Source organism: Semicossyphus pulcher, unplaced genomic scaffold (assembly GCF_022749685.1).
Source record: "Semicossyphus pulcher isolate SPU_LCO1_2020_fin unplaced genomic scaffold, fSemPul1.0.p SCAF_23, whole genome shotgun sequence".
NCBI lineage: Eukaryota > Metazoa > Chordata > Actinopteri > Labriformes > Labridae > Semicossyphus > Semicossyphus pulcher.
The window spans coordinates 13685906-13710635 of record NW_027211697.1 but is presented as its reverse complement, the minus strand read 5'-3'; the positions used below and the strand labels follow the sequence as shown (position 1 = coordinate 13710635).

The following is a 24730-nucleotide window of genomic DNA, read 5'->3' as shown; positions in this document are numbered from 1 at the left end:
TTCTGCTGTTTACTTCTGTGCTCGACAAGACACAGTGAGTGAAGACAGTGGAGCAGCTGCACAAAAACCTCCACAGGGAAACAGCCATGTGATCTCAATGACATCTGGGTTTACATACCATAATCCTTTTTACCAAGTCATTTGATTTGATGTAGATTACAAATCAACACTCAGTCCTAATCACTTGTAACTGGAGAAACTCACACATTCACCTGTACAGGCTCTAGACTCAAATTCAGCAGCTGCTGGATGTCCTGGATCAGACAGGCTGCAGGGAAAGGACTGGAGTGAGTTACCAAGATGAATAATGCTGATGGTCAATGCTACTCTCAGAGGGTTCAAGTTCACCATCTTCAGAGACGACAGCAGACAGCCTTACTCATCCCGGACAGAGACATATAATGAGATCGATGTAAAAAGTACATCCAATCCATCTCAAAGGATTCAGGGCTGTTTTAATCCTTTCAGGTGACAATATGTGTGAATGTGTTTGTCTCGTGTTTCAACTTGCTTGTTGAGAATGCAATGAGAAAAGTCCAGTCACCATGAAAGACACAAAGTGGTTTGGAAGCTTGAAAAAATCCTGGTACCGCTCTACAAACAAAGTTGTGTCTCACGTCAGGCTATAAAACTCATTAGTGCAACGTGTCATTAATTAATGAAAGGGGTTATATGTTGCTTCTACTGTCTGTCTGTCTGTCTGCTGAAATCTGGCACCAAAGACTCGATCCATTCAGTTTGATTTATCGTGCACGTCTTGTCCAACCAGCCCTGAAACCTCCAATAAAAAACAACATGGAAATATGAGGCTAAATCTTCATGCTTCTATTTTCAGCTCTGTGAGGCGGAGTCAATGCAAATCTACATCTCTTCCATCGCTATTAATCTCACTGCAAACTGAGGACAAACCAATCCACCAACCAGACATACAAACACATTTTCACAATGACTTTGGATGTTTTTAGTTTCCATTAGTGCTTATCTTCATTGTTATAGCAGTGCTGATTCTAATAACATTTTCTATTGTCCATGAATGTTAAATTAACATGAAGTAATAATGTTTGTCATTTGAAAATCAACAAAGGTGATTTCCAGGCATGTTTCCACTCGACTGCCCCTCCCTGCTTCACACACATAACATTCATAAAAACGTTTAAATCAAGAATGTCATGAATTAAAATAAAACTATTTAAATAAAGTTATTTAGAGGAACACCAATACACGTATGCATGAAGTAATAATTCTGTAGTGCATTTGAATTTGTGTTTGCAGCTGAGGGGAAATGTAAACTGCAGAAATGAGATAGGCCTGAAAGTATGGCTGACATCTTAACATTAATAAGTCAACATCTGGGTAACATTGTCCATCGACTTTGGCTACAATACAGCCCCAAGCATCACTGATGTAAACACACAGTTTACAATGTGAGCAACAGGAGGAGCCCTCAGACCAACAATGATGTCAACATCAGTTCACTGTTACAGCAGAAAGAAAAGCTTGAGACTTCATGAAAGAACTCTTCTGTTTCCATCAATAGAACTGATCATGATCAGAATCATGTGAGCATTGGAAACTGAACCAGAAGTCACCTTTATTATTCAAACTACAACAAATGAAGCTTTCAATACCAATCTAAACTCTGGGCAGATACCCAGAAACAAAGGAGACAAAACCTCCCACACATGTCGACAGTGAGATCTATAATGAAAGAACATCACGGGCAGTTAACACCTGATAGAGGTTTATATGGGAGCAGATCTTCTGGTGTCAAACAAGAGAAGAACTTACTGCTTCAGTCTGATGAACTGAAAATAACAGAGATAAAAGTCAAATGATATTCCTCCCTGAGGAGGAGTCAATGCAAACTGTGATGTCTTCCTCCTCTACTTATGTGACTGCAGAGAGGAGGACAGAGAACAGTGGACACACAGTTTAACATGATGGACTACAGGACAGGACTGCTGCTGTTAACTGTCTGCTGGGCAGGTGAAGATCATCACTATATTCATGTTACATAGCGTATATATCTGTCAGCAGCTGATTTCACTTGATGTTTTTATCCTCTCTCCAGGTGTTGATGCTCAGACTCTGACAGAATCTGAACCAGTGGTTAAACGTCCTGGAGAATCCCACAGACTGACCTGTACAGCCTCTGGATTCACATTCAGCGACTACTGGATGCACTGGGTCAGACAGGCTCCTGGAAAAGGACTGGAGTGGATCGCTTTCATCAGCACTGGTGGTGGCAGCATCTACTACTCTCAGCCAGTTCAAGGCCGGTTCACCATCTCCAGAGACAACAGCAGACAGCAGGTGTATCTGCAGATGAACAGTCTGAAGACTGAAGACACTGCTGTGTATTACTGTGCCAGAGAGACACAGTGAGAGACAATAACAGGAGAGTCGTACAAAAACTACTTCCTCTATTTGCCAGCACCACATGGGACACTTGGAACACATTTTTGCAATACTGATTGTGATTAACTGTCATGTTCATTCTAACGGTGCCCCAATTGGTCGGCCACCGATCGTGATCAGCCGATATACATACTAACTGCTTTGATCAGTGGCCTGTATTAAAGGCCGATCATAAGAGCTGATCAGATGATGCAAAAAAACTATTTCTCTAAGCGACACTAAAATGGTGTCACTGGTCTGGCGGTTTTACTTGGTGTCTGAAGAAGATAATAAATTAGTCATTTGCAAGGTGTGTTCCAAGTTAGTACCTCGTGGGGGAACGCAAACGATAACATTCAACACCACAAATCTCAGACGTTTGAGGTTGAGTCACGTCAAAGAATATGACGAGTATTCAAAGCGAGCTTGTAGCACTAAGGAGAGAGAGCAGCTGGCATCAGCAACACTGCCACGACTCACTCAAACATCTGCAGCAGAGACATTTCAATGACAGCAACCAGAGAGCAAGGTCAGAAAGAAATCCACCAAAATAATGGTATTGATCACCAGTCGCTGTCAGTTGTGAAAGACGAGGGGCTCAGATGACTCATGTCATACATGGATCTACGTTACTCTCTGCCGGGGCGTAAATATTTCACAGATGTACGCCAGCCGCAGTTATACCAAACAATCTATACGCTTATCGACAGCCTTATGAAGAACAAGATCACTTTGATAAGTTTCACAAGTGACATCTGGAGATTGAGTGTGTGTCTCATGTCCATGTTGAGCCTAACTGGGCAGTTTATTGATCAAAACTTCAAACTAAACAAAGTTGTTCTTTATCCTCAAGAGTTCTGCAGGTCACACACCACAGTTGCATTCAGTGACATGTTACGAGCAACGGGGATACCGAAGGAAAAAGTGCACGTTATTCTTAATAATCTGTCCTGTTTAATGATCTTTAAATGCCTTAAACCACCAAGACTTTGAAAGCTTCTAGTTTTTCTTTAATATCTTAAAAGTACTTACAAAATGTTGCTATTGTTAGAAAATAAAAAGGTGTTGTACAAAAATGTAGATGTTGAAACTAATGTAGAAGATTGTGATGCAACAGTTTATTGAATATCATAGCTGACTGAAGAATGGTAATGATGGGACTGATGTTCCACCATCTCTTTCTGTGAGATTCTGAGAAAAACAAAACATTTCATCGACACTTTGAATGATTGAATAAAGTTAGTCAGCTGATTAACTGTCCTGTGTATGTAAATACGCCTCCTTGTGTGTTGCCTTATAAGGACATGAAGTCTCTGTTGGACATGATACATTTCATGAATTATTTTATACCTAGAAATGATTAGGCACTATTATTTTTTCCACTCAACAGGGTGGAAATTCAGTTGATAACTATAAAATACTAAAATAATGTGGCTCCCTTTCTCACACAAACAGGAACTCATTTTCCCTTTTGTAAATCATCAAGATGAAAAATAAGCTCTTTTTTTACTTTCTTGGAGATGTACAACATATAGTTAATGTATTATTTCCTCCTCTGTCATTTGCTGAGGTTTGCTGTTGAAGAGATACTCTGCTGAACTAAATGTATCTGGTTCATATTTAAATTTCCCTGTTAAACCTGCAGAGGGAGGTCCATGCAAACTCTTCCTCTCTTATAAACACACCATCAGTAACCTGTGGCAGAACACCGGGACACTTTAGTTTATTCTGTAACACTGAGATCAGAGAGAACTAAACTACAGGATGGAACTACTGGATGTTTGATAATGATCACAATTCATTTTTCTACAGGAGTTTGGAGTGAGATCAAACTGGAGCAGTCTCCCTCTGAGGTGAAAAGACCTGGAGAGACAGTGAAGATGTCATGTATCATATCAGGCTTTGACATGACGAGCTTCTTTATGCACTGGATACGACAGAGGCCAGGGAGAGCTCTGGAGTGGATTGGGTGGATGGATACAGGCTCAAACTCTGCTAGCTATGCCAGCTCCTTTCAAAGTCGTTTCATCATGACTGAAGATGAGCCCAGCAGCACTCAGCACCTCCAGGTCAACAGCCTGACAGCAGAAGATTCTGCTGTTTACTTCTGTGCTCGAGAAGAAACAGTGAGTGAAGACAGTGGAGCAGCTGCACAAAAACCTCCACAGGGAAACAGCCATGTGATCTCAATGACATCTGGGTTTACATACCATAATCCTTTTTACCAAGTCATCTGGTGAGTTTATGTAGAAACAGTTTATGTAATATCATAGATGATAAAGAATGGTAATGGACATCTAGTAGGTTGGCGTTCAATATATCAATACAAGAGTATAAAGTAATGTGATTTAAATCAAATGCTTTATACAAACTATAATGCTAAAAAGTAAATGACCTATTTAAAGCCTTAAATAGTTCTGCACTGTTTCTTCAGTGCAGGAAACTGTGTTGGGTTTTTGTATGAGGGTTTATCACAGTGTTCTATGGGATGGGGCACTGAGATACAGAGCCATACAAAAACCTTACAGCAATAATCTCAAACTCAACCATTCATGTGATGGACCAAAGAGCACAGGACGAAATATATCCCTCTAAAAACGTGGTCACTACTGTGTCGATGACTTTGATACGCAGATTTGTGGTTAGAAGTCCGATTTTTAGTCGTTTACAGCCACAGTTAGTCCACAGATGTAAATGTTACCTCTCAGTAAACCTCTACTTTAAAATAATATTTTGCATCACTCCGAGCCGACGCTTACAAGGTGACACCAGGGTTTCACACTGACCGGGACTCCTGACCAGGACTTCTGTCTAATAAGGTTTTAACACATTTTTCTGGTACTTCAGGTTTTTGTTCAAGCTTTGAATGGAGGCGTATCACTGTGACTACTTTGACTACTGGGGGAAGGGGACTCAAGTCAGCGTTTATTCAGGTAAGTCACATTTAATGTAATATATTTAGAGACTAGTTTCTTTTACTTTTCTTAAAATGATCATTGATGTTTGAGAGGTTCAGCTCAGTTCATATTTAGAAAAATGATCTCACTGCAGCCGTTTCTTAGAAAGCATTTAGAAAAGTTCCTCTTTGGCATTAAAAGTTCATATTTAAGAGATGGTTCGTTTTAATCTTTAAATCCACCCGGCCGATTGAAATCCATAGTTTTTGAGAGGTTTGTGTGTTTGAATACAAGGTCTCGATGCCCTTCAATTAAACTCTGAGTGAAGAGATTATTGAGCTCACACTTAAATAAAATGTTAAATATATATTATAAAGTTTCTTTTGAAATTCCAGGAGCATTGACTTTAATAGGACTATATAATTACACTGAACTGTTGATCAGTTTAAGTTCTGAGAAAACAATTCTCATCAAGTGTTTTATATGTCTTGTTACAATTAAACAATAGACCCACTACATTCTAATAATAAATACTTCAATACTTTATTAAAACTGATTATTATCATATACGATTATTATGGCCACAGAACAGTGCAGTGACTTCACTGGCTTCACTAGCTTCTAACATTAAGATTTAATACGCAAGTTCATTATGTAAACATTTTTATTAAATCAGTATGTTTTTATTTATATTACGTTTTATTAAAAATTGTATTATTTAAAGTCTTTTCAGGTTCATGTCTGTGAAATGCTTAAATTTTGTATAAAGATAACAAAATAATTTTAAATTTTAGACAGAAATTGTTCAGTATATCAAATCAGAATTCTTGAACAAAACATTTGGTAGTCGTAGTTTATAGTAGTTTTAGTTTTTAGTGTTTAAGTGTCAGTATCAGAGTCACATCCCTTGAAAGTGTCCACATACTTGGCCAATAAAACTGATTCTGAAATCTGCTGCAATATATTTTATAACAATAGAATAGTTGTTATTTATATATGATTCATATATGATGAGTTGTGATCATTTGTTAATTTCTATTAATTTTATTTTAACCTTATAAAATCTCTCTCTTTGAAAGCCTCTCCACCGACTCTGTTCCCTTTGGTTCCATGCGATTCTGGGACTGGAGATACAATCACTGTTGGCTGTATGGCAGACGACTTCTACCCACAGGGTACTTTGCAGTGGACCGATGCCACAGGGAACAGCTTGACTTCTGTACAATATCCTGCGCTTGTCAAAGACAACAAATATATAGGAGTCAGTTTGGTCAACGTACCAAAATCTGACTGGAACTCCTTCAAGTCTTTGAACTGTTCTGCGACTCATCCTCAAGGCCCCCGAAGTGTGAAAGTTGAAAGTATGTAATTTTTTACCCTCTATCGTGGCTCTCTTATGTGTAGTCTAAACGCATGACCTTGTTTTTATGTTAGCAATTGATTTTCTATTTTAAATTTTTATCTACAAAGTCTACAATGAACAATCTTCTTAACTAATCTTCCTCTGCTTTTTCATTACTACGCGTAGAGGCCTCGACCCCTCCAAAGATAAATCTGGTATCAGCGCCAAGAGGAGACACTCAGACTCTGGTGTGTACAATTGAGGAATTACCTAACAAAGACCTGTCAGTAAAATGGAAGAAAAATGGAATCAATGTACAAGACTTCACTTCTTGCCCCGCCCAATCATCCGGAGACCTGTATTCATCTGTCAGTGTCCTGAATGTGAAGAACACAGACTGGGACAGTAATGCTGTTTACACATGTGAGATGACGCACAGAGGCACACCATATACAAAGAAGGCCTCTAAAGGTACAGTCATTACTGTCACTCCAAGTAACCTAGCTGCTGTCACAATGAGACTCAAACAACCAAGTCCCAAAGAGCTGTTCAATAACAATCAGGCACAGTTGGAGTGTATCGTTACCGGACAAGACAAGGCCATTGTAGATGTGATGAAGATAACTTGGCTAATTGACGGAAACAATGTGACTGACAACATAACAGAGAAAACAGAATCCAGAAACGGTCAACACAGCAGAACCAGCACGATGACTCGGAGTTTCTCGAAGTGGCAGGAAGTTAACAAAGTGCGCTGTTCTGCTGGAGGAGACAACAGGACACCGGTAATTCAAGAATTCACTGTCCACAAAGGAGGTATGTTACCGAGTGATGGAAACTCATTGATGAAACAGCAAGCTGTGTGTAAAATGAACATTAATCTTGTAGATGAACCTCATTGCTAAAACAAGTGTCTCTTTCAGATCAGACGAAACATACTGTGACAGTCAACATATTCCAAGAGGATCCACTCACTGTGGTGTGTCTGGTCTCCAGTGACAAAGAGCAGGACTACTACATCACCTGGGCAGAGAATAAAGGAGAGAAGACTGGCAACTATGTTGATGGCTTTGACCTCCCCCCACAGAAGACTCCAAAGGGCTACTTAGTTACAAGTATTTACTATCCAACTGAGAAGACAAATATGTTTGTGTGCAACGTCTGGCCTGCTGGCAGCGAAAGATCCTCCATGATTCCAAAATCAGTGTCTCAGACCAAGGGTAACTCGAGTGAATGCGAAACAGTTTAGATTGCATGTGGTATGTAGTGCTCACGTTTTGTTCTGTCTGTGTGTGTAATCTGTGCTGCGGTAACATGTGCACCCTGTGATGTCACCAGTCTTTGTGATTGTAAAACACAACAGTCAACATGTCAATGTAGTTTTGTTTGTCATCATATGGTGTTTCAAACTGTCTGTCACATTGTCTAACAGCTTGAGAAGCATGCTTATTGTTCCAAATAAATGTTGCATGGAGAAAAGTTTGTTACATGTTCATGAATGACTTCTACGTTTTTAAACAAACTGAAAAGCTTGCACAAAGTAACTCAATAAATAGGCTTTAATATTAGATTTATTTTGTACTGTTCAACTGGAGAAACCTCCACACATGTGATCATAGAGTTAACAATGCTTCACGTTCGCACACGCTTCAAAATAACCACCTTTACCTTCCTCTTCTTAGATTGTTTTGCTCTGAACTGCATAGATGATGCCAGTGAAGAGGATGAGTTCAGCAGCCTGTGGTCTACAACCTCCTCTTTCATATTCCTCTTCATATCCTCTCTCTTCTATAGCATGATAATCAGCCTGGTCAAGGTAAACATGGAGGTATTTTCTTCACTTTAGCTTTACTGTGTTATGATCATCATAACGTAAGTTATAAAATAAAGGCCAGTGACATACACAATGGAAATGCTGATGATAAAGGAAAGACACCTCTGACCAACTCATCTTTGCATAAGTGCTCTGAGTGCCACAGTTTCCTCTGATCTTCACAGACAAATATGTGCAGGAGAAGAAAAGACTTGTTCAGAGACATCACTGTGAAAGTTAGTGTAGTCTACGTGAGCTTGTGATGAACTGCAAACTCAAATACAGTATAATAATGGTCTTACTGATTATCAACGATCTGTAAAGTTTACTGGCACCAAATCATACATTGTGATACATTATATTTTGTTGACGTTGAAGGACACAATTACACAATAAAGTGGTTAGCTCTGTTATGAAGAGTTTCAATGAAAAGCTTCTCCAAACACTTAAAATGTGCTGGTCTGTGCGTTTAAAATGCTCCACAGCACATAATAAGGATTAAACACTGTGCTGAATCAAATGCATTGCAAGTGTTGGAGTTCCTCTTGCATCAAAGCAAACCTTCAGGCAAATTATTCCAAAAGCAATAACAATGAAGGAATCAGTCCAACACTGAACACAACTGTCATTAAACATCAGTCGCCTGCAGCAAATCTGCAGGTCAGAACTGTCTTCTGTCTTGAAGACACTGGTGAACTCCAGTTTGATTAATCAGTCAAATTGTACTATTGATTAACAATCTGTATTGAATAAGTGAAAATAATCTATTGTTTGTAATTGTTTGATGTTTCTTTATTCCTAGATGAGGAGTCAATAAGGGACGAAATTGCTGCACAGCAGAAACAAGTATTTGTCTTCATTTGTCTTTTTTTTATCAAGTGTTAAAGCAATGTACATAATGCTACTGCTGTATATCTGCTAAATAAAACTGTCATACATAATGCTTTAAATATTGTTTAAAGTTTACTTATATGTAACCTTTAAAAATATACAGAATATACAGCAGATAATTATTTTGCCATTTTATTTCTGACACTTTTACTGTCATCAAAATGTTGTGTAAGTGAGGTGTAGTGTAACTTTTCATTGGCGCATTAATAAATTGCACTGCAGTGAAAATGGATATATTGTGATGCTTTTTAAATTTTGACTTGAAATCTTTGCTTTCTACAAACACTCACATAATAGACAAAAATATATGAGATTATGGGAGACATAAAACTAAAGGGAGAAGGAATGATGGAGTGCTCATGATTAAAAGCTTTTGAGGATTTTGTTGTCACTCGAGGCCCAACAAAGGAATCTAAGAACAGCATGTGAAGTCAACGTCCTGCAGACTTCTGTTATCAGTTAAGAGCAGAAGGGTTTTCAATTTCCTGCCGCTGCTAAACATATCATCTTTCGAGAGTCACTTCCCCTTTTCTATGCACCTCTGGGACCACACCTGTGGCAATGGAACTTTGTAGAAACTGTCAGAGCTAGAAATACACTTCCTTGAAGTGAGACACTCATCTTTCACTGCATATATTTGCAAATCAGCACGTAACCAAGCGTGAAGAGGCGAATTTGCACACAGCAGACACATCCTCACAGACAAAGATAACATTAAAAAATGTCTAGAGAAAAGTGTTGATGAAAGCTTTTTACACAAACGTGAAGCAGCAGCATAAATCAGATATATCCAATACACAGAATATTGAAAGCTTGTTAAACAGTACAACAGAACATATGTATGTGTGTAGTGTGTTTGTTTTGCTGTGTGGTGAAGAGTTCTTGGTGATATAGAGAGGGATAGTTTCATATAAGCGTTCTTGGTTTGTAGAACATCATGGCAGCACACATCAGACAGAGCTGGAAGCCTCTGAGGTGGTGTTTAATGAGTCTGACCTTCTCACTGGTTCAATTAAGCTGTGGGGAGTTTCTGTGTCTTGTTGTTGCTTGACTGGAGTATTATAAAAAGGTGAAGAGATGATCAATAGCATTCTGAGGGCAGGTAATATTTTGATCTGTGTCCCAACATCCTCACCAGCTGATTTAAAGCATCCAAAGAACATTTTGTACATTTTAAAGTTAAAAGGAACCATCTTGTGCACTTTGAGACCAAAGTTAAGAGGCTAGAAATGTGTGATCTCGTAAACAAATTGGCAGATATGAATGGTGATGACAGAGCCAGCGAGCAGTTTGCTGCAGTTACTTATAAGGTATGTCATCCAACATTTCTAACAATGTTTAAATATATGTTTAATGAGCGTAATCAGCCTGGTGACAGTAACTTTTGGAAATGAAAGCTCGCTGCATCCCACTTCCTGATGGCACACACAACCTCACGCCGTGTGTGTGCTGCAGGTGAAGCCGCCAAAGTAAACCTTTCGCAGTATGTCCACTCAGTTACCAGCCCGTATCTGTAGCACCGAGACGAGGTGCCGCTGACAAAAGTATGCACCCCAAAGCCGCAACACGTAACTAAAAGCCTGCCTGAAAAGCAATCCTGATCATCCCGCCGACATTACGTTGTGTGCTTGTTTACAGTTTACAGACAGGTGACACACAGACTCAGCGTCAGTTCACTCTGTGCTCTGATGAAGACCTGCACTAATGTGATATCAGAAGGACTTTTCTGTGGATAAGTGTTGGAAAACAAGAAACTGGTGAGTTTTCCTTTTGCACAGGGGTCCATTTCACAAAACTGTGAGTCTAACCCTGAACTCTGAGTTGATCTACTCTGAGATAGGAGACTCTGAGTTTTCGGTTCCAGAACAGCTGATTTGAGTTAGTTTGATCAACTCAGAGTAGTTTCACCTGGAGTTAAGCACGTGCACCACAACTATAAAAAGACAGCATCAATGGAGCCCCGATTCGACGAGTCACCATGGCAACAGGGAAGAGGAGGGCTGCATTTTTCACCCCACTAGAATTGGACATCTTAATGCACTCATACGGCGAGTTTGAATATGTTTTTAGAAAGAAGTGCAACACCGCTGCAGCTGCAAAAGAGAGGGAGACGCGAGGGAGAACATCGCTGCTCGGGTCAATGTGTAAGTTTAAATGTAGTCCTTTGCAATCACAATAATATTACAGGGGAAAACTGCTTCAATTGTAGCCTATTAATTAATTTCATTTAGGTGCAATCCCGCGGGGGAGAAGCGCACTTGGCAGCAGCTTAAGATGAAATATAAAAACATCGTTCAAACAGGGAAGACCTCAGCATAATCTCATGGGGGTACCTCATTTTGATCATGTTTTACATTGTAAAGTAAATATTAAGTGGCTGTTTGACTGTGCAGTTGTTTTATCCCCAACATAATGCTGTTTTCACACACATAAATGTCTTCTCATCTACACTGCCGTTCAAAAGTTTGGGGTCACTTAGAAATTTCGTCGTTTTCCCTGAAAACATACATGAAATGAGTTTCAATAGGAAGAAATGACATTGACAAAGTTAGAAATAATGATTTTTAATTGAAATAATACTTTTGTCTTTCAAATTTTGCTTCATCAAAGAATCCTCCATTTGCAGCAATTACAGCCTTGCAGACCTGTGGCATTCTAGCTGTTAATTTGTCAAGGTAATCTGAAGAGATTTCTCCCCATGCTTCCTGAAGCACCTTCCACAAGTCGGACTGGCTTGACTGGCACTTCTTGGGTACCATACGGTCAAGCTGCTCCCACAACAGCTCAATAGGGTTGAGATCCGATGACTGTGCCGGCCACTCCATGATAGACAGAATACTGGCTGACTGCTTCTTTCCTAAATAGTTCTTACATAGTTTGGAGCTGTGCTTTAGGTCATTGTCCTGTTGTAGGAGGAAACTGGCTCCAATCAAGCGCTGTCCACAGGGTATGGCATGGCGTTGCAAAATGGAGTGATAGCCTTCCTTCTTCAAAATCCCTTTCACCCTGTACAAATCTCCCACTTTACCACCACCAAAGCAGCCCCAGACCATCACATTGCCTCTACCATGCTTGACAGATGGCGTCAAGCACTCCTCCAGCATCTTTTCATTTGGTCTGCGCCTCACGAATGTTCTTCTTTGTGATCCGAACACCTCAAATTTAGATTTGTCGGTCCATAACACTTTTTTCCAGTCTTCCTCTGTCCAGTGTCTGTGTTCTTTTGCCCATCTTAATCTCTTCTTTTTATTGGCCAGTCTGAGGTATGGCTTTTTCTTTGCAACTCTGCCTATAAGACCAGCATCCCGGAGTCGCCTTTTCACTGTTGACGTTGAGACTGGTGTTTTGCGGGTACTATTTAATGAAGCTGCCAGTTGAGGACCTGTGAGGCGTCTGTTTCTCAAACTAGACACTCTAATGTATTTGTCCTCCTGCTTAGTTGTGCACCGGGGCCTCACACTCCTCTTTCTATTCTGGTTAGAGCCAGTTTGCGCTGCTCTGTGAAGGGAGTAGTACACAGCGTTGTACGAAATCTTCAGTTTCTTGGCAATTTCTCGCATGGAATAGCCTTCATTTCGCAGAACAAGAATAGACTGACGAGTTTCAGAAGAAAGTTATTTGTTTCTGGCCATTTTGAGCCTGTAATTGAACCCACAACTGCTGATGCTCCAAATACTCAACTAGTCCAAAGAAGGCCAGATTTATTGCTTCTTTAATCAGCACAGCAGTTTTCAGCTGAGCTAGCATTTCTGATGATTGGTTAGCCTGTTGAAATGATCAACTTGCATTAGCAAACACAAGTTGCCATTGGAAGACAGGAATAATGGTTGCTGAGAATGGGCCTCTGTATGCCTATGTAGATATTTCATTAAAAATCAGCTGTTTACAGCTACAGTAGTCATTTACAACATTAACAATGTCCACACAATATTTCTGATCAATTTTATGTTATTTTAATGGGCAAAACATGTGCTTTTCTTTCAAACACAAGGACATTTCTAAGTGACCCCAAACCTTTGAGTTTTATTGGGCAGTTGTACTTGTATGTTGTTTATTGAATTTTGTACCTTGTGTCATTCAAACCCACTACAACAACTATGTCCTCCTTGAGAATCATATCAAACCGTTAGATGGACAGTTTCAACCATCAAGAAATGTTTCAGTTTCAGCTTGTTGATATGCAAGAGGGATATTTTGGTTTAAATGCCAGCTCCTTACTAGAAGTGGGAAAAGTAGGTAAAGACCACCATCTAGTGGCAAAAGCATCAAGTGTTCTGTCATATTGCTGCAGCAAATGAAGGGGACACAGTTTACAACTTAAACCTCTCCTATGTGAGAAGATTTTAACATTGTATAACACTGTTAGATTTGACACATTTATGACATTTGTTGTTTAAGAAAACAAATCATTACAAAGATATAAAAAAAAAAATACCTCTACACTACCACAACATTATTACTAATACTTTGCTGCCATCTACAGGCTTCTACTTTTACTGAACCAGCTGCCCACTCTGCACGGTGTCACCACTTCACAACACATCATTATCTGACACGACATGCAACGCTGATTTCCATTCTTTTTTGTAATTGATCTTTTAAAAGCTCAATTGATGAGATAGATCTGAGATGACCAGCGTCAGAGGAAGGGTCTAAATGATACTGAAATTCTCACACACAGAGAAATACATTTAAAAATATGCACTAAGGCTATAATTCATCCACCACTAAGATATTAAAAGCATAGACCTAACACTAACACCAGAAGCAGTGGAAGCAGACGGCACTGATTCAGCCCATATTCTAACATTAGCTGCAGCCAAATGCATCTTGGTGTATGTTTGATGTTATAAAATATGCAGCTTCATATTCTTGTATTGCATTCACATCGTTCACATCCTGCTTGAAAAGATAACATAAAACATCAAGAGAATTGCACTTTCATTTATTTTCATATTTTTGTAAAACAAATTGAACCCACAACTGCTGATGCTCCAAATACTCAACTAGTCCAAAGAAGGCCAGATTTATTGCTTCTTTAATCAGCACAACAGTTTTCAGCTGAGCTAGCATAATTGGACAAGGGTTTTCTGATGATTGGTTAGCCTGTTGAAATGATCAACTTGCATTAGCAAACACAACTTGCCATTGGAAGACAGGAATAATGGTTGCTGAGAATGGGCCTCTGTATGCCTATGTAGATATAGTAGTCATTTACAACATTAACAATGTCCACACAATATTTCTGATCAATTTTATGTTATTTTAATGGGCAAAACATGTGCTTTTCTTTCAAACACAAGGACATTTCTAAGTGACCCCAAACCTTTGAACGGCAGTGTATATCATAATCATAATTAAGCCTATTTAAACTAACACAGACTTCTACTCAGCCAACAGAAAGAAGGCAGATGCCCGGCACCGCCACCTCTAAGGGAGGCAGAGGAGCTGGCCCTAAGCCAGAATTTAGAAGGGCCAGTGGCTGAGGGAATCCCTGGAGGGACTTCCTATTCACAAAATCTGCTTCATTATGTGAGGGAGCCGTGATGGGGATGTGTGTACCATCTATGCAGCCAATCACACTGGGAATTCCTAAAATAAATTAAAATGACTAATCCCAGTATGAGGTTGCAGCACAATGTCATTAACAGAATATAATTTAAAATGTATTTAATGGATCTCTACATCAGTCACCTGCAATCCTGTGGAACTCCTCCTTGATGGCTCTGACAGGTTTATGTCCAGAGAAAACGACAAAGATGGGTAATAGCCGTTTCAGGGCGAGGCACACTTTTCTGACCGCCCTGCGTACAGTTGCCTTACTCAGGTGCTCTGCATCTCCGACATCATACAAAAAACTCCCATTTGCAAAGAAACGCAGCACAACACACAATATCTGCTGGGATGTGAGAGCATGACTACGGTTTGTAATGTTGCAAATGTAAGGACGGATTAGGTTGTGTATGTAGATGATGGACTGTGACGTGAAACGGTACCGCTCAAAAAGATAATTGTCTGGAAATGCGAGAACATCTATGCGCGGTCTGATAACAATCTCCCGACGAATATTTAATTATCTGAGCAGTAATGCTGCACCTTCATCCACGGGATCGTTATCAAAAGGACATGCCATGTTAGTGAAAAAAGTCGCCACCTACTGTGCCTAATGGACTTCTAATATAGGCCTACTGACTGATTTTTTTAATGATTTTTTTAAATAACAGACGGCAGAACTATGCTACGCCAAAACTCACCTGCTGACTGAATGAACGAGGAAATCAAATACGGTGTGGCTGAAAGCGGGCGGAGACAGAGAGAAACTCGAGGTTCATTGAGAAAAACCTGGTCCCGACCAGGTTAGGTTCATAGAGTCTGTTACTACGGTAACTGACCGAGAGCTTAAGTTACCTCTCTCTGTGAAACAGGCTAGAGTTACCCCTCTTTCTCTGGTTTGAGTAACCTCCCTTTGTTAAACGGAAAACTAAGAGTTTCTCTCATTTCAGGGTCAACAGACTCAGAGTTTTCACTAAACCTGCTTTGTGAAACGGACCCCAGACCAACAATAAAGTTGCAGCTTTACATGTTCCACTTCATTTGCCTCACAATCGCACGTCCTGCAATGTGCAACCATTGCACATGGTTCATTATGACACTGCAGTGGGACAAATTAGACTTTGTCGGGCCGCCTCAGTCTAAGTAATTAATGGGAAACACTGCTCTTATACTGGCTGATCTCTGTTTCGTTGCACGTCAAGGGGCTACTTCCACCAGAGGATGAAGACAGGATCACACGTTTTAGCCCAAACTGGATGAAGATTCAGCTGAGCAATTCATGAAAAAAGCAACTGTGCTTAAAGATGGAAACAACCTAAACATTTAGAAGAACTTCCTATTGCAGAAACGTGGGGTTTAAGCACATCGACGGTATCACCTTTAAGTTCATCACCTTTGTTTACTAAACAAACTCCTTTATTAAAAAGTCATACTTTACTAACCCCAGATACCATAAAAGGTTTGTCTGATATATGATCTGATAAATGCAATGTCACTTCTAACGTAGATGTCAAATTCATTTTGCACATTCAGAACCTCTTGGGCCACCAGAAGAGCCACTTTTTGTAAACTAATTCAATAAAACTAATTTTAAATCATATTTATTTGGCAGTTTACTTGTATGTTGTTTATTGAATTTTGTACCTTGTGTCATTCAAACCCACTACAACAACTATGTCCTCCTTGAGAATCATATCAAACCGTTAGATGGACAGTTTCAACCATCAAGAAATGTTTCAGTTTCAGCTTGTTGATATGCAAGAGGGATATTTTGGTTTAAATGCCAGCTCCTTACTAGAAGTGGGAAAAGTAGGTAAAGACCACCATCTAGTGGCAAAAGCATCAAGTGTTCTGTCATATTGCTGCAGCAAATGAAGGGGACACAGTTTACAACTTAAACCTCTCCTATGTGAGAAGATTTTAACATTGTATAACACTGTTAGATTTGACACATTTATGACATTTGTTGTTTAAGAAAACAAATCATTACAAAGATATAAAAAAAAATACCTCTACACTACCACAACATTATTACTAATACTTTGCTGCCATCCACAGGCTTCTACTTTTACTGAACCAGCTGCCCACTCTGCACGGTGTCACCACTTCACAACACATCATTATTTGACTCGACATGCAACGCTGATTTCCATTCTTTTTTGTAATTGATCTTTTAAAAGCTCAAGTGATGAGATAGATCTGAGATGACCAGCATCAGAGGAAGGGTCTAAATGATACTGAAATTCTCATACACAGAGAAATACATTTAAAAATATGCACTAAGGCTATAATTCATCCACCACTAAGATATTAAAAGCATAGACCTAACACTAACACCAGAAGCAGTGGAAGCAGACGGCACTTATTCAGTCGATATTCTAACATTAGCTGCAGCCAAATGCATTTTGGTGTATGTTTGATGTTATAAAATATTCAGCTTTTATATTCTTGTATTGCGTTCACATCGTTCACATCCTGCTTGAAAAAATAACATAAAACATCAAGAGAATTGCACTTTCATTTATTTTCATATTTTTGTAAAACTATCTCTAAACCATTTTAATTTTTATTTAAAATAAAATCCACTGATTTTCTGACCAAGTCAGAGAACTGTGTTGTCTCCTGCAGATGTGGTGAGGTTTTGTCATGTACTTTTCTCACTGTGGTAACTGATAGCAGCTGGGGTGACGACACAGTGTTACACACTGTAACCAAAACCTGTTCATACATTCATCTCTCTTTTTAATCGAAATGGCAGCAGAGCTGCTGGTGAATGACCATCAGACTGTCACAGGATTGGTTCAGTAAAAGTACTTATGTTCATTTCAACTATGGAGATTGTAGAAATATAGCAAAAAACACGTTTAAGAGAAGTGAAATCCTGTGTTTATATGCAGAGAATATTGTCTGACTTGACTCTGCATTTACTAAACTAAGTCAGCATAAACAATGTCAGCTATAAGGTCATATTTAGTTTGCTTTGCAACATAATGCTTTTGTGACTCTGTGGCTTTGCAGAAATAGCTGTGGCTGTATTTTTAATTATTATTATCATAAATTTTATGAAAACACTGAACAGTATTTAAACATTCACATCCTGAGGTCAAAGAAAATAAATGGTGCATTTTTTTTTTTTTTACTAAATAATTACTGAACTCTTCATCAATGATGAGGATGAAGGATGACGGTAAGACCATGATCATAAAGTTAAATCTTTTAATTGTAATTTCAGTTGTCACTTTAACTGTAGTAAATTATTATATAAAAAAGAAAGTGGGCTACCATACGATTAATTATAAATGGTACTGTATATCATAGCACAAATACATTTCAGTATTGTCTTTGCTGACACTACAAAAAAGCACATACACTACAATAATAACGTTACTTAAAATGGTCGTTAAATCCACAATAATTTAGATTTATTTATTTATATGAATTATTTAATTAAAGACAACAAGAGCTGTTGCATTGTGTATTCCAGAGAGAGATATGACAGCTACATGATAACATAGGTTTTTGCATTGTGCTGTGTCACTGTGTAGCTGGGGTGGCCACAGTGTTTCGCACTGTTACAAATACCTCTCAAGAGTAGCAATGCTCTTTAAATTGTAAATAGAAGATGTATGTAAACACCCATTAACCCTGGGTAGCTTTGGGTTCACTAAAACACAGTCAGCCTACTTGAACAAAAATGTAGATGTGCAGTACTTTAAAGACAGATTCACCAGCAGAATGGTGCTTAATTTGATGGAATATGCCCATGTTTTTATTCTGCCTAGCTTTGCTCATAATTCTAATTAGGTAATATATGTTGTATCATTTAATAATGTAGATATTTAAAATGGTTGTATGTGTACTTTATTTGCGATAAAGAAATGGAATACATATAAAAATCAACACTTCTAAATGAACACATGATAAAAAGAAACATTTACTAACCTGATTTAATCTTAACATTTAAAAATAAAATGGAAAAACTCTCCATTCCACTGTAAATGAATTGTGTGTGTGATAGCCAGATTGCAGGGTGGAGTTTTTGTATGGAGTTATGTCACAGTGTACTATAACAACCACAGTGCTAACCCCTGTGACAAAAACCCTCCCTCCACTGAGGTGATGATAGAGAAATTAAAGATGCGAGATGTGTGTCCACCAAAACCTTGTTGAGGAAGTGAATATATTTCAAGGTTGACAATCACAGGATTTTTCACAGAGGTTTATATTAGGCAGCATAAGTATAAAAGTTGTACCTTACCACCCACAGCAACATGTACGTTTTGAATGGTTACAATGCCATAATAATAATAATTTCTCACCTTGTTTACTATCTTTGTTCAGCATGCAAACACTTGCTAAATAACATTAAACACATAGTGTGGTATGGCTGATGGGGGATTTCCCTTCACAGGTATTTAATGATAAATCAAACTATCAAACAAATCAGTTGTTGACCTGCTGTTGGCACTACAGGAAATCTTAGGAATCGCAAAATTCATTTGGATTCATCCTCTGTCCACCATGCACATCTACACCAAATATCATGACAATCAACTGTTTTGGTACCATAAAGCCGAAGGATGTGTCATCTTAATCCCTCTTGCGTATCAACAAGCTGAAACTGAAACTTTTCTTGATGGTTGAAACTGTCCATCTGATGGTTTGACATGATTCTCAAGGAGGACACAGTTGTTGTAGTGAGTTTGAATGACAAAGTACAAAATTTAATAAACAACTTACAAGTAAACTGCCCAATAAATATGATTTAAAATTAGTTTACAAAAAGTGGCTCTTCTGGTTCTTAATGTGCAAAATTCCATTATCATCTACATTAGAAGTGACGTCGCATTTATAAGATTATATATCAGACAAAAACTTTTTATGGTATCTGGGGTTTGTCTGAGCAACAAGAAAGTATGACTTTTCAAATACACAGAATAATAATTATGGCTCAAAGCGTAAAATATGAAATGGAGAAAGAGTAGAATTCTGTTTCATGATCGGCCATGCTAAATAAAAGAACAAGCACACAGCAGACACAGGTTTTTGTTTGAGTGTGTTGCACTGTGTATGCGACAGTCACAGTGATATCTTCTGACATTCTAGTATCAGCAGCCACAGTGATACATCTTATGCCAAAAACATCCTTCCACTGAGAAGGTGATATGGTGCTCATACAGAAACAAGTTAGTTGGTGAGACTTCTTTCTGTGGGTCTAAGAAAACTAAGAAATCTTGTGCAAAACAAATATATTTAAAAATTGACAATGTGTTTTTACACAAGTTGTTGTTAGTGAAGTCAAGCTAAAAGCGATAATGTAGGTGTGAAAGTGGAATGTTCTTGTATGACTTTATGGTTTAACTGTAAAAAGGCAATACAGTTAATACTCCTGTACAAACAGCACTGACCGTGCATCATATCAGGCACAGGTTTTTGTATGAGTGTGTGGCACTGTGTATGGGGGCAGCCACAGTGATATATGGTAATACAAAAACCTTGGATGAATCCAAAAGTTCATATTCAGAGGAAGAGTGAACTGCATGCATGTGGAAATGTGGAACAGCTTAAAGAGGTAAGATCATTTTCACATTCTGACAAACAAACCGAAAACCTTTTTTTTTTTAAGTTCATCCAAAAATAACTATCAAAAAAACAAACAATGCTGACTCTGTTCTAATGAGTAAATCTTAAGATAACTTCTAAAAGAAATATCAAAAATAGGATAGTTTAAGTAAAAGCTTTTTTTTGTTGTGATGTCCAGAACGCAGGGTGCAGTTTTTGTATGGAGTTTAATCACAGTGCAGCATATGGCAGCAGCCACAGTGATACATCCTATGACAAAAACATCCTTCCACTGAGAAGGTAATATGGTGCTTATACAGAAACAAGTTAGTCAGTGAGACTTCTTTCTGCAGGTGTAAGAAAACCTATCTTGTGCAAAACAAATATGTTTAAAAATTGTCAATAATGTGTTCTTACACAAGTTGTTGTGTTAGTGAAGTCAAGCTAAAAGTGATAATGTAGGTGTGCAAGTGGAATGTTCTTGTATGACTTTATGGTTTAACTGTAAAAAGGCAATAAAGTTAATACTCCTGTACAAACGGCACTGACCATGCATCATATCAGGCACAGGTTTTTGTATGAGTGTGTGGCACTGTGGATGGTAACAGCCACAGTGATATGTGGTCACACAAAAACCTTAGCTGAAGCAAAAACTTCATATTCAGTGGAAGAGTGAACTGCGTGCATGTGGAAATGTGGAATAGCTTAAAGAGGTAAGATCATTTTCACATTCTAACAAACAAACCGAAAACCATTTTGCTTATGTTCATCCAAAAATTATTATCCCAAAAAAAACCCAATGCTGTCTCTATTCATATGAGTAAATCTTAAGATAACTTAAAAAGAAATACTAAAAAATATGATAGTTTAAGTAAATGCATTTTTTTGTTGTGATGTCCAGAGTGCAGGCTGCAGTTTTTGTATGGAGTTTAATCACAGTGCAGTATATAGCGGCAGCAGCCACAGTGATACATCCTATGACAAAAACTTCCCTCCACTGAGAAGGTAATATGGTGCTTATACAGAAACAAGTTAGTCAGTGAGACTTCTTTCTGCAGGTCTAAGAAATGTTGTCTCATGAAAAACAAAAATATTTAAAAACTGACAATAATGTGTTCTTACACAAGTTATTGTGTTAGTGAAGTCAAGCTTAGTAGGTGTGAAAGTGGAATGTTCTTATATGACTTTATGGTTTTACTGTAAAAAGGCAATACAGTTAATACTCCTGTACAAACGGCACTGACCATGCATCATATCAGGCACAGGTTTTTGTATGAATGTGTGGCACTGTGGATGGTAACAGCCACAGTGATATGTGGTCACACAAAAACCTTAGCTGAAGCAAAAACTTCATATTCAGTGGAAGAGTGAACTGCATGCATGTGGAAATGTGGAATAGCTTAAAGAGGTAAGATCATTTTCACATTCTGACAAACAAACCGAAAACCATTTTGCTTATGTTCATCCAAAAATTATTATCCCAAAAAAAACCCAATGCTGTCTCGATTCATATGAGTAAATCTTAAGATAACTTAAAAAGAAATACTAAAAAATACGATAGTTTAAGTAAATGCATTTGTTTGTTGTGATGTCCAGAGTGCAGGGTGCAGTTTTTGTATGGAGTTATATCACAGTGCAGTATATAGCAGCGGCAGCCACAGTGATACATACTATGACAAAAACTCCCCTCCACTGAGAAGGTAATATGGTGCTTATACAGAAACAAGTTAGTCGGTGAGACTTCTTTCTGCAGGTCTAAGAAATGTTGTCTCATGAAAAACAAAAATATTTAAAAACTGACAATAATGTGTTCTTACACAAGTTATTGTGTTAGTGAAGTCAAGCTTAGTAGGTGTGAAAGTGGAATGTTCTTGTATGACTTTATGGTTTTACTGTAAAAAGGCAATACAGTTAATACTCCTGTACAAACGGCACTGACCATGCATCATATCAGGCACAGGTTTTTGTATGAATGTGTGGCACTGTGGATGGTAACAGCCACAGTGATATGTGGTCACACAAAAACCTTAGCTGAAGCAAAAACTTCATATTCAGTGGAAGAGTGAACTGCATGCATGTGGAAATGTGGAATAGCTTAAAGAGGTAAGATCATTTTCACATTCTGACAAACAAACCGAAAACCATTTTGCTTATGTTCATCCAAAAATTATTATCCCAAAAAACCCCCAATGCTGTCTCTATTCATATGAGTAAATCTTAAGATAACTTAAAAAGAAATACTAAAAAATACGATAGTTTAAGTAAATGCATTTTTTTGTTGTGATGTCCAGAGTGCAGGCTGCAGTTTTTGTATGGAGTTTAATCACAGTGCAGCATATAGCGGCAGCCACAGTGATACGTCCTATGACAAAAACATCCTTCCACTGAGAAGGTAATATGGTGCTTATACAGAAACAAGTTAGTCAGTGAGACTTCTTTCTGCAGGTCTAGGAAATGTTGTCTCGTGAAAAACAAAAATATTTAAAAACTGACAATAATGTGTTCTTACACAAGTTGTTGTGTTAGTGAAGTCAAGCTTAGTAGGTGTGAAAGTGGAATGTTCTTATATGACTTTATGGTTTAACTGTAAAAAGGCAATACAGTTAATACTCCTGTACAAACAGCACTGACCATGCATCATATCAGGCACAGATTTTTGTATGAGTGTGTGGCACTGTGGATGGTAACAGCCACAGTGATATGTGGTCACACAAAAACCTTAGCTGAAGCAAAAACTTCATATTCAGTGGAAGAGTGAACTGCATGCATGTGGAAATGTGGAATAGCTTAAAGAGGTAAGATCATTTTCACATTCTGACAAACATAAACCAACAAACATTTTGCTCAAGTTCATCCAAAAAATAATCCAAATTAAAAACTTGTTAATTAAAAAAAAGCATTTTGCAAACTTATGCAATGCCAGTTCATTTCAAATGACTAGATCTTAACAATACTTGTAAAATAAATGTTGTTAAAAAAAATATATATATTATAGGAAAAGCATTTGTTTGTTGTGATGTCCAGAGTGCAGGGTGCAGTTTTTGTATGGAGTTATATCACAGTGCAGTATATAGCAACGCCCACAGTGACGCATCCTATGACAAAAACTTCCTTCCACTAAGAAGGTAATATGGTGGTCATAAAGAAACAAGTTACTTGATTAGACTTATCTTATGAAAAGCAAACAGTTTAAACATTGACAAATGTGTTTTTACACAAGTTGTTGTGTTAGTGAAGTCAAGCTTAAAAGTGATATTCAAGATGTCAAAGTTGAATGTTCATCCATGACTTTATGGTTTGTGGTTTTAGTGTAAAAAGCAATACAGTAAATACTCCTGTACAAACAGCACTGACCAGGCATCATATCAGGCACAGGTTTTTGTATGAGTGTGTGGCACTGTGGATGGGATGGCAACCACAGTGATATGTGGTCACACAAATACCTGTCCTAAACTGAACTGAGACAAAAAGCCACCGTGTCTAAAGAAAGGGAGAAGATACTCACAAAAGAAGGGCAGGCCATTTGTTCTGGACCATTTTTCCCAAGGACAAGAATAATATATAAAATACTGAAAAACAATATAAAGAGGTGAAGGATGACTTGCAGCTACTATCTTAACCACATTTTCTTATCCCTGAAAAGTATACTAGTTTTAAATATGCATCATCCTCTCAGAGACTATTGATCTGGATGCCAGACCAATATTGTCACTTCACCAAATAAGATGGATCGTTTTAGGCTTGTGCACAATGTAGCTCAATATATATATACACACATTTTTAGTTTCTTTTTATTGCATTATAATTGTTCAAATTAATAGAAAGTGAATCATCTGCGAAATGTTGCCCCACTGATTCCTTTCAAATTATGGAAGCTTGGGTTAAAGTTGTAGCATTTGTGTGTTGTGATGACGTGTAGTTTTTGTATGGAGTTACATCACAGTGCAGTATAGCGGCCACAGTGATACATCCTAAGACAAAAACCTGCTTCCTGCTGTAAAAGAAACCAATTCCACATTGAACTGAGGCACACACAAAGTTACTTTGTCTCCAAAAAGGGGGGGGGAGACATTCACAAGAACACAGGAGGCCATTGCTCAAGTTTGTTAGACACTGCAGATTGGCAATATTGTAACTTGCAATACTTTTACAAGTTACAGACAGTATGTTTTACCTGACCAAATGAAAAACAAAACAGTGAACATTTCTGAATACACATGATGTTTAGATCGAAGTGATTCGATCTAAACATCATGTGCTGTATAGTGACTGATT

General features: G+C 38.1%; 2 protein-coding genes across 2 annotated transcripts in view; both read left to right on the top strand.

Annotated features, from left to right (window-relative positions):
• The window catches only part of LOC138602616 (uncharacterized), a 49246-nt gene that overhangs the window by 3337 nt on the left and 21179 nt on the right, over positions 1-24730 (top strand). The gene's annotated exons all lie outside the window — the stretch shown is intronic.
• Positions 4177-9312, top strand: LOC138602618 (immunoglobulin gamma-1 heavy chain-like). Its single transcript, XM_069674111.1, has 8 exons — positions 4177-4523; positions 5270-5330; positions 6374-6655; positions 6823-7107; positions 7141-7452; positions 7560-7856; positions 8319-8452; positions 9252-9312. Exons 1-8 carry the CDS (start codon positions 4185-4187, stop codon positions 9264-9266), a joined length of 1725 nt encoding a protein of 574 aa, XP_069530212.1. The 5' UTR covers positions 4177-4184; the 3' UTR covers positions 9267-9312.